Below are 11540 nucleotides of genomic sequence, written 5' to 3'. Positions count from 1 at the left end.
CTTGATAGCGCAAGTCAACAGTTGTAGTGTTAAAGGTCCAATCTGTAAGATCTCTCCTGAATGAAATGATAAAGGTATCTTACTATCTGATCAGACATTAAGGAAACATGCTATGTTGAAGTGCTGGCTTCTCTGACGACAATGCAGCAGCCAGTATGTCCTCCTTCTAACTTTAGATTCTGCTCCTGAATGCTCTGGATTTGTTTGGACCAGAAACAGAGATTTATTGGAAATTGAAAATTGAAAATTCTTAAATAATTCTATTTTTTTTTTATTTTTTATGGAAGGTGTTGGTTTATTACAGAAAGCTGTTTTCATCTACAAACAGCCTAATAAACAATGCTATCTCACTTTCCTGCTTCCTTTTTTTAATGACTTCACTTCACAGCCAACTTCCTCTTTTCATTGTTTCATTTCATGAAGGTTTAACTTGAACTTAAAAAACGTATGACCCCACAGTTCTTTATCTTTGTGATTGAGTTGTACGTGTGATGAACTACTTCTTCAGCCATCCATTATCAAATGTTTTCATTCGTTTGTTCCTCTTGTTTTGTCTTTGGGCCTTGTTTGTTTTAACCTCTATCTAACTTTTGTGCTTAAACAGAGATATCTGCTTGAAACTGTTATTCTCTAGATAAGAAGCCAAACATTTAATGTTCCTGCATGTTATCATCAAAACTAGCAGATTTTAGAGGATAGTTGTGACCAGGGCAGGAGATAAAATAATTGATGTGTTTTTAGGCAGGGTGGATATCCCATATGCATGTGATCTCATCTTTGAGGATGTGAAGTTTAAAGATGCAAACGATGAAAGGAGATGATCTCACCGGCTTTTTATCTGAACATGACAGAGGTATCGACTCATCCAGTTAAACTGAGACACAATCAGCAGACGTTTTGTCAGCACAGATTTTTAACAATCAGTGCAACTTCTGTCTTTGACCGCTGTGTGTGTGTGTGTGTGTGTGTGTGTGTGTGTGTGTGTGTGTGTGTGTGTGTGTGTGTGTGTCTGATGACTGAAGCAGTGATAGAATCACAGATACAGGAAGTGGTAGAGCTATCTGGTGAAGTTGGTTTCCTGTTGTGGTTTCTCACTTCTGCTTTTGATTTCTATTCAGCAGAAACATTCTCACCAGTGTTGGAGGAAGATCTTGAATTTAACATACAGGACAATTACAACAAGAGAAGGGACAAAAACCTAATGCTAAAGTATGCTAATATATATTTTTATAAGTCAAAGTCCTGGATTGAAAATGACACTGACAATATTCAGCTGTTAAGATCAGCACATTCATTTGAACTATACAGTCAGTGGTGGTTGGAGCATTATTCTACAGATGGACCGGGATGTACATCTGAGTTATTTAGCTCCATGCTAACACATATAGGAAATTGCTATTAACTCGCTAACAGAACTAGCAATGCCATCATGGAAAAATTAACTTAAAAATCATCTTTATTACTTAAAAATGTTAAGTAAAATTGGTTGTTTTTTAAGTAAAGAGATGCTAAGTTAGTTTCTCAGCATTCAAGCATTCAATTCAAGGGGGCGTGCCATGATACCTGTCACTCTTTTAAACTACAGTAATTAATGGAAGAGGACGTAACTGGTCCCTTTTTTTTTCTTGTATCATGATATTACTATTGCTTGTTTGCTAAAGTTTAAATGGCTCTTCCTTGGTTCATACTACAGTGTTCAACAGTAGTATATGGATAATCTTGCATTAAAACCATTTAAACAAACATGGTCCCCCCCCCCCCCCCCCCTTGGTGGAGGTTATTCAGATTTATTTCAGTTTATTTATCATTGTTTATTTGTTTTTCTTTAATCGGATGTGTACAGTATAACCAGCTGCTCTGATAAAACTCTTTTTGCATTCATTACTCACACATGATGTCAGCGCGGCACTCACACCCACAAATTCATCCACAGTGACTAATGTGTTTATAAAAAGCTTCCCTGTGACGAGAGGAGACGAGAGGAGACGAGAGGAGACGAGACGAGAGGAGGAGGTGGGAGTCTGACATCATGACTAACCCAGCGGTGTATCACGTCTATTTTCGTAGCTGTGATCATCACCATATTCCTGACATTTCTCATGTATCTGCCTGATATTTAGTGACCTTTCACTGTCACTGACAACTGTGTGTTAATAAAGAGCGGCTGCTGTTTGTGTAGATGGAGCACACACAAGCCTCAGTACCTTCAACAGCAGACACACAAACAGAAAGGAAACCAACGTTTGCTGATTGTGTTATTGTTTGTCCACAGGAAGGACACATGTTATCAGCATCGTAGGCAGACAATGGCTCATCCATCACAAACATGAACATAGGGCGTGTGTGTATGTGTGATGAGGTTAGGACTAAAAACTGCCCTAAAAAAATCATGTTAAATTAATGAAATGCCTTTTTTTTTTTTAGCCTTGAAATTGTAGTAAAAAAAATCTATTCTCACAAGAGACAATAAACTTAATTTTACTCGCAGCAGACTTTCCCTGTATTCACATTTCTGTAAATTTAAGAGCGTGTAGTTGACACATTCCTTAATTAGTCAGTTTACTTAAGTCGATGAATACATTCAAACAAATCAGTATCTCCAAAATATAGAACTTTCATCAGACAACTTTTGAGATTTGTTTTGAATATTTGAAAAAAAATAGGCTAAGATGATGGATGAATTTATGGATGGATGGATGGAAGATGGATGGACAGATGGATGAATAGATGGTTAGGGTGGATGGATGGAAGATGGATGGACAGATGGATGGATGGAAGACGGATGGATGGAAGATGGACGGATGGATGGATGAATAGATGGTTAGGGTGGATGGATGGAAGATGGATGGATGGAAGATGGACGGATGGAAGATGGACGGATGGATGGATGAATAGATGGTTAGGGTGGATGGATGGATGGATGGATGGAAGATGGATGGACAGATGGATGGATGGAAGACGGATGGATGGAAGATGGACGGATGGATGGATGAATAGATGGTTAGGGTGGATGGATGGAAGATGGATGGATGGAAGATGGACGGATGGAAGATGGACGGATGGATGGATGAATAGATGGTTAGGGTGGATGGATGGATGGATGGATGGAAGATGGATGGACAGATGGATGGATGGACAGATGGATGGATGGAAGACGGATGGATGGAAGATGGACGGATGGATGGATGAATAGATGGTTAGGGTGGATGGATGGATGGATGGATGGAAGATGGATGGACAGATGGATGGATGGACAGATGGATGGATGGAAGACGGATGGATGGAAGATGGACGGATGGATGGATGAATAGATGGTTAGGGTGGATGGATGGAAGATGGATAGATTGACAGATGGACTGATGGTTGGATAGATGGACGGATAGATGGATGGATGCTCAGCTTGCTGTGTTTGCCACATTAACCTGACAATAAACAGTGCAGGGATGTTTGTGTGTGTGTCTTTGACACATGGGTTTAGCAGGGATGTGTGGAATTCATCACCTGCTCTCGAAGACTCATTAAGGACACAAAAACACAACAGAAAATAAACACATAATACTTCTCTCTCCTTTTCTCCTGCTGCTTGAGGATAAAAGATTCAAATCATCATTATAATGTGCAAGTGTTAATATGCAGCAGAATGGTCTCACACATAAATGTATGTTTTCATGTTTCTTTTGATAATTTCATAAAACATTCTTTTACTTTTAGAATGATACTTCTTGTGATAACAACACACCTGAAACTTTTAAAATCAATGTGATGAAACCATGTTGACCTTCAAAGGAGAATACACTCTAACTCTTGTGTGTGTATTTTGAATGCAGGTGCATTATGTTATTAGGGAGATTTAATATCAAATTCGATAATATGTTTAGAAGACTAAAAAGTTAAGTAAAAGTTAAAGAAAACAAACAAACAAACATTTGTAAATTTCCTCTGAGAGTGTTGAATTTTAGACAACTGGAACGGGAATTTTTATTTATTCATAATTATTATATACATTATTTTATAACTTCTTCTTCTTCTTTATCCTATTTTTTTTCCTTATCTGTTGCAGCCTTCCCTATAGTTATCATTACTTATGAAAAGAAAATGAATCACATCACATTTAATATAATTCTAATGACTGATATTTTAAAGAGTGAGGTCTTTTTAAGTGATGTTGTTAAATACAGGAAGGTAAAATTGGGTTTGGAGGTATACATTAAATCCTGGTTGTATATATTCACATTCTTAGTTTTGATATTTTAAGTGCTTATTTACTTTGTGTTTAATATTATATTATGTTTAGATTTGCTAACATTGTGTTTTTTTTTACTCATATTGTGTGTTGGATAACCTGCTGCTGTAACGCCACAATTTCTCAGTTTGGGATCAATAAAGTAATTCTATTATATTCTATTCTAAATGTGCGTTTCTTCTCCAGAATTTAAGGTAATTTAAAATATTGTATTACATAGTTATATTGCGTTATATTATTGTATAATGTATTAATTGTTGTTTGTCTTTCATAATTATTAATATGCTATTAAAAACATAAATTAAACATAAAATAGATATATAAAATGAGCATATATCTCGTAATCTTCTTGGAATAAATTCACTCCTGTACTGAACATTCATATGGTTAACATGTGTAGTAATTAATTATTAGAGAAGAAAAAATAAATCGTCTTAATTATAAACGTTGACGTAATGCTTCTTACTACCGTGAGTAGTCATCGTTAACCCTTTAACGGCACCGCGTGTGACCAGCAGAAAGCAGCGTCATCATCGTCAACGCTGAGCGGAACTCAAAGGGTTAACACAGTGGCGCGCGTCCTCGGTGAATCGGGAGCGCGCAGAGACGCACCGATCAGACGGCAGGTCGGTTGGTGAGCGGAGAAGACGGACGGTTACAACCGCAACACCTGACGCTCTTTGGTTTTTTTTTTTTACTTCGTGGCGGCGTTTTCTCCTCCTGTGGACTAACATTTCGGGGAGTTTTTTTTTTTTTACTCGACTACACCGACGGACGGAGAGGGTCAGACGAGGCTGTCCACCATGACGGGGAGCAGGGAGGAGGAGAGGAGGAAACTGGCAGACATCATCAACCACTGGAACGCCAACCGGCTCGACCTGTTCGAGATCAGCCGGCCCACAGAGGTAGGAGACCCCCCCCTCCCTTCCCCGCGAAGTTAGCAGGAGAGGCCGAGGTCCCACAGGCCCTACCCCTGTTTGAATGGGAGACCGTATAACTACCCACTGGCTGACACTTCCCTTGAACATGCTGAAAGCCGAAATGTTGTGGGCAGCGTGGTTTTACTCGGTTTACGTGAATGGAGATCACTCCGCCAAACTCCATTGCAGAAACCGGCTATTTTACAATATCGTGATATACACACAAATTTAACACGACAAAAGCCTTTAAACTTATAATAAATCTATTTTTTTTTATTCCGGCTTATTGTTCGGTTAATTTATTTTCGACAATTTAAGTGAAATCCCGATTATTTAGAGAATCACACACACGTAGCGTCGCTGCAAGTAGTTGCAGGGGATATTGTTTTTTTTAAAGTTGACAGTTTAAAAAAAACAGCCAGATAAATACGCCGAATTGTTATCGAATGCCACTAGTTGCTGAATATTTCAATTTAAATTCTGTTAAATGTGTAAAAGTGCGGAAAGGGAGGTGAGCACCGAATTGCTACATTTTTGAATGGAGTTTGGCGTGTTGTCAAGAGGGAACGGCACGTATCCGGGCTAGCTAGCTAGGTAGCAAAGCACATTACCTGTGGAGCGAACATGAACAGTGCAATTGTGTTAAACAGTAGAAACAGCCCTGCCTGATTCCTGGTAACCCAGTACAGCTTACATGACTGCTATTTAAACGCAAAATCATAATTTATCCAGCTATGCTAGCTGTGTGTGCTGGGGGGGTGAAGCGGGCTTGCAGCACTGCCTGCAATGGCTGACGACCCTATAGCAGCACAGGGAGGGTTGTTTGATACGCAGAGCAAACAGATAAAAGCTTAAAGTATTAGCAACATGCTGGGTGTAAATTCTCACAACAGGTAGGGCTACAAAACCCCCTCCTGCCAGTGTAATTTATCGACCCAGTATTGCCCTGCATTGTCCCCACACCAGCTAGCTTGATGCGTGCTGCTCGTTTGACCAGCAATAATTTGACCCTGCAACATATTGAGGTGCAGGGGCTGCAATTATACATGTCCCGTCTGGAGCTCTGTGGTTGTTTACTAACAACATGTCAGGATAAGAAACCCCTCCCTGCATGCTTCTGGTAACAAACTACTAAGACAGCAGAAAGGTCTGTGGTGATATTTCTGCTCCTTAAGGAGACAGTCAATATCCATCTAACCTTAACCCCTCTCAACCATCTCATGGTTAAGTAGTTTTGATTTATTGCCATGACTGTGATTGCGTCAGCTGCTGTGTCTTTTCTTTTAGGCGGGCGGTTCACCACCCCCCACCTCTCCTTGGATAAGGGTGTAAGGGGGGGGGGGCCACAGGGTCCCCTCTCCTCTTCTTGAGCCGATTAATTTATCAGGATTGAAGCTGTCCAGCCGTTGGCCAGCGTTGTATACTGCACTCACAACCCTCTCCATCCTGTGAGGAATGATTGCCCCCCCCCTCTGTACAAGTAGCATTGCTTTAGCTTTGCTGCTCAAGACTGCTCAGTCCAGTAGAACATGATTAAACGTAAGCAGATGCATGTCCTTCCTTACCACGCCACACCCTTCCCATATGTCAGCTGGTAGAGCCCCCAAGCTGCACAAGTGTCCTTCACGCCGTCTAGACTTCTCCTGAGCATAGCTGTGCACGAAATATACTGCTGAACACGCACTCTAGATTTACTCAAGATTTGATTCGCAACACACTCATACCTGTGATTCACAGTGTTCATTTTAAAACATTTAAACATAACTTCAAGAGAGAGGCAGAGGCAGGGTAGTGAGATCACTCGTGTGATTCGATTAGCCGTGGATGGCTGATTAGTCTGGAGCAAAGGTTCTAAAACTTTTTAATCTTGCAACCCAAACTGAGTGAACCCTGCTGTGAGACTTATGACGAGGCTTATTATAACATAAACAGGTACTCGTGTCACGTGGGGGACTCGCCCTAAGGCGGGAGTTGTGGGGCTTTTTTTTTTTTTTTTTTTCAGATTTTCAACAAACACAGAGCTTGAAAGATGGAGTACAATCGATGGGATGGGATTCAGATAACATCACACCAGCAGTTTATTTGATTTGGATGAAAAGGTGGTGGGAAAGTTTACTTTGCTTCCCTTTGTAAAGAGCCTGTGTAGATTTCCCCAGAAGAGGGCTGGGTGTTATTTTTTAGGTTTTGGATAAGTGTGGGTGTGTGTGGGATGAGGTAGACAGACCATTGCATAAATCAGCTCGTTCTCACTCCAAACCTGTCGAATACATCAGCTTGAACAGTGGCCCAACGCTTTAGAATATGACACTGTAGGGTCTCTTTTAGTGCCCGTTCTTTTTTTGGTTTATTTTCTGGCTTTTCTGCCTTTGTTTATAAAACAGCTGGATGGAGACAGGGAAGATGGATGGAGAGAGGTGGATGGTAAATAGGGGTGAACGATATTGGATTTGATATTACGATTAAAAAGAAGGAAATTAAACTACATAAAATGCAGTTTCTTTTATGTTCATCAATTACATTAATTAATTATTAATGTAATTGATTAATATTAATTATTTTAATCAAACGGTTATAAATTTTGGTTTTAAAGTCATTTTTGGATGTCTGCTCTCATCACCTCCTACTTTCACCACACACTGGCTGAAGCCCGAGAGCGAACACGTTGAGCGACACGTTACTTTCTTCATAAACTTAACAAATAAACGTGTGGCGCGTGTTCTATTACGTTTTGTGTACATGACCAGCCACGTGTTTGTAACTTCTAATCAAACGAAAGCTCATCGTCTTGAGCTGCCTGTGACTCACATAAACCTTCACCCTGTGCGATCCAGGTGTAGCAGCTAAAAATAAACAATCAACGACACATCCGGTCAATTGTCCGTATATGGGGTCACGGCATTAACAAGCACACGCACCACGACAGGGTGCTGCTTCGAGCTGGAATACACTCCTCTCAAATCTGTGACTGAGCATCTGCCTATCTTTGAGGCCAACATTATCACCTATAGCCTGTACATTTTTCCATGAAGGGGACACTAAGGCTGGGTGATATGACCTAGAAATAAAACTCCAAACTTGATTGATTTTCAATAATATTCAATTTATTTTCTTCTAAAAAAGAATGCTAAATGAAATGACTAAAAGTTTCACATTTATTTTATCAGTAAAAATTAGACAAAAGTAAACTCTATTTCCCTTCGAGGATTATTAAAGTACCCTGAACCTTTTCTTTTCAGGTTAACATGTGAGCTGTAAGCTTGTTTTAAAGTGCACTATGAAGTTTCAGTTTACAGCAAAAGTACAGCTGAGGCAGAGCAACTTCAGAAAAATACTTGTGTCTGGGTGGCAAATACCTCGGGCCACTCAGCCACTCTGTAGGAAGTATAAACGAGGGGGGAGGATGTGAACTATGAGAGCCCAAGGGAAGCGGCTGAGTAAATTAAAGAGGAAATCTAGATTTTAAATTCTGGAAAATCCTCCTAGACCACAAATACAATCCATCTTTCAAATTGATTTATCGCCTCGTCCTAAGTGACATACAAACTGCATGCACATTGGTCAGTTCTCTCACTGCTGATGACGGTGATATCAGACGGACTTTTCCTGAAGATTACTCATGAAAATGAAAAAAAAATGGTTTTCATTGCGCCAAAAATCACAAAAGTGTCAGCCCTCTTCTGACATCTCATGTCCTGCAGTGTGTATATTATTGTGCATCACAATAGCAATGATAAAACCGATCGTTCAGCCCTCGTTGAAGTGCACCAAAGGGCCGAGGCCGGGAGTCAAACCGGTGGTGGCCATTATGTTGATGGCTATAGCCTCTGTATATGAGGCCCTTATCTATTAACTGAGCAAAACCAGCACCCCAAACGCCCTTTTTTGACGCTGTCATCTTTCTCAGAGGTTTTGATGTTCATATAAGTTCGGTGAGATTGCAGGACGAGCAGAAAAGTGTTGCTTGTGGATGTGATGGATGTGTCAAAGAAACGCAGGACATTTATTCAAAATACCTGATTGATTTCTGTGTGAAACTAACAGTCGATGTTGTTGTTTCATACTATACCAAAACAAGCATTAGATACAGAACTTGCATACATTTGTTGTTTTAATTACATTAAAAACTGTAATTTAGTTAGACCCAGTAAGTACTAGGCTCATTAAATGCAGAATGTTTCTATGTATTAATTCTTAATTGATAGCCCTGCAGGTGAAAACTGGTGCTAAAGGTTTATATAGCATCTTATTTTGAAGCCTGAGTGTAAGTACATGATGACACATTTTGGTAGCATTGAACAACTCAACATGTCACACTAATAATGATGCTCTCGGTCCTGTTTGAAGACAAGCTGAGTGCTTCTTTAGGATTGTGAGTAGCGTCTGTAGAAATCCTCCCCACCACAAAATGTGTTTCATGTGGATGAAGAGTTTGTGTTGACAGCTGATATCCAGTATTTTCCTGGTGCTTGAATAGCTGCGCATAGCTGAGAAGTTGTTGTCAAGATTGTACCTAAATATAACTTCCAGAGCTGAGTCGACCTCAAAGTGCCGTCTCAGGAACTTGGAATTGAAAAGCAAGTTTCTGGAGGAAATCTTACTGGTTGTTTATTTTATTTTTATTCATAAGCTCTGCTACGAGGGAAGCATGAGCCTAAGCAAACCGTAAACAAACGTGTCAGAGGCACATCTAAATAAAAACATGAACAATGCATACTGACGCACACTGTGCAGGACAAGCAGACATTGTATAAAGTGCAAGATTAACAACAGAGATAGCAAAGCCTGACTGATATTGTTTTTTTAGAGATAAAACAATACTGATTTAAGATGAGAAAAAAAACAGATTACTAATAAGGCTCCTGAAATAGTGTCTTTTTTAAAATATGCCCCTTTACAGCACAGTGTCAGGTTCAGAAATCAGGGAGAGAGTGGGGAATGATGTGTGAAAGGATCAGGACCTGGGTTGCACGCTTGGAGAGCTACATTGGGTGTGCAAACTAACCACTAGGCCACCGGTGCCACTTGAAATAGTGATTTTTAAAAGTGGGAATGAAAGAAGACCTTTTCTATGTGGATTTAGCACCAATTTTGCACAAATACAACCATGCATTGTGAAGGCTTTATTAAAGATTATTTAGCGTAATTTGATGATTTCTATTATTTGTATTGCGGTCCCCAGTCTGCTCAGCTGCGGTGCTCTGCTATATGAGCTGAGAGTGTTGAAGCACCTTTTGCTGGACAAACTACAGGTCAGGACCTTTTTTAAGCAAACCGAGCATAGTATTCAGAAAAATATGTTCTGCAGATTAAGTTTACCTTAAGTGAAATATCAAAATTTTACATACCAATACAAGACGGATTGGCCCAAATTATCAGCTGACTGAATATATTGGTAGGGCTGTAGGGAGAGGACGATGTGTATCACCTTACAACCACTTGTTAGGCATTCAGGCAGGAAGTGTTGTAGTTAGTGGGTAGTTCTGTTTAATCCAGGTATTATAAGCAGCCTTGTTGTTAGAGAGGCAGGCAATATAGATGTCTATATTAGTTTATTGTACTCCCTGGCTGTTGCAGTTTGATGTTTGGTAAAGTGAGATGGTCACTGCCACTATATGTGAGATTTCCTTAAGATGGGTGGTTCTCAACTGGTGGGTCGGGACCTAAAAGTAGGTTGTGGAGCCATTTTCCTTGGGAAAAAGATTGTGACAAAAGTCCATGAAGTGCTCTTAAACATGTTTTTTTGTTTTGTCACATGTTTTGTACTGCCTGAGGTCCGAGAAGTTTGTTTTGGGATTTTTCATGAAGAAGGTTGGTGGTGGGTCCTCCTGAGGCTAGACCAGTTGAGAACCACTGTTTTAGATGATAGATGCTGAATCATAAGATCCTGTCTGTAACTCTTAATCATGGAAAGCTTTGTGTTTATGTGAGAGCCAAATAAACACACCTCTATTTGTGTGTTTTGCAGGCGAGAAGACTAGAGAGCTAACGATAGCATTTTTATTTCACTTTCAAACCGGAAGCTTATGGTTTTAAAAACTGACATGGCAGCCTTTTTCTCCATCCAGTTCTCGATTGATCCTGCCTTGAACCAAGACCGTCTTCTCCACTAAATCAACTCCAATAAACGCCAACCTCTTAAGATCTCCAAAAGCTGCCAACTTTGCTTATACATTCCTGCTGCTGTGGCTTGATTGCGTGTCAGCCTGTAGATTACAGACTTAGAGGATGCCGGAGTGTCTGGGTGTCTGCAGGAGCTTAAAAAGACAGAAAAAAAAAGTATTAGATCTAAATTTAAGGCATTAAAAAGAATAAATTCCTTTAAATAGACTTTAAAGAGCTTTTAAGTCGCTGCAGAGTTGGAAAATTAAAGCAAGTAT

The 11540-nt window shown here is 39.9% G+C and overlaps 1 protein-coding gene across 17 annotated transcripts in view; it reads left to right on the top strand.

The window, feature by feature from the left end:
* Positions 1 to 4851: 4851 nt before the first annotated feature.
* afdna (afadin, adherens junction formation factor a) overlaps positions 4852 to 11540 on the top strand; it is a 109906-nt gene continuing 103217 nt past the window's right edge. For 13 of the 17 annotated variants that reach the window (XM_061051610.1, XM_061051609.1, XM_061051607.1 and 10 more), the window contains exon 1: positions 4853 to 5148. In XM_061051610.1, coding sequence (XP_060907593.1) covers positions 5047 to 5148 — 102 coding nt within the window. In that variant the 5' untranslated portion in view covers positions 4853 to 5046. Of the gene's footprint in view, positions 5149 to 11540 lie in introns of all 17 variants that reach the window. The other 4 variants (XM_061051597.1, XM_061051594.1, XM_061051601.1 and 1 more) reach the window with 1 other exon arrangement.

Source organism: Labrus mixtus, chromosome 12, assembly GCF_963584025.1.
Source record: "Labrus mixtus chromosome 12, fLabMix1.1, whole genome shotgun sequence".
NCBI classification, from domain to species: Eukaryota; Metazoa; Chordata; class Actinopteri; order Labriformes; family Labridae; genus Labrus; species Labrus mixtus.
Note: the sequence above shows the minus strand (reverse complement) of the source record. Positions and strands in the feature narration are given on the sequence as shown.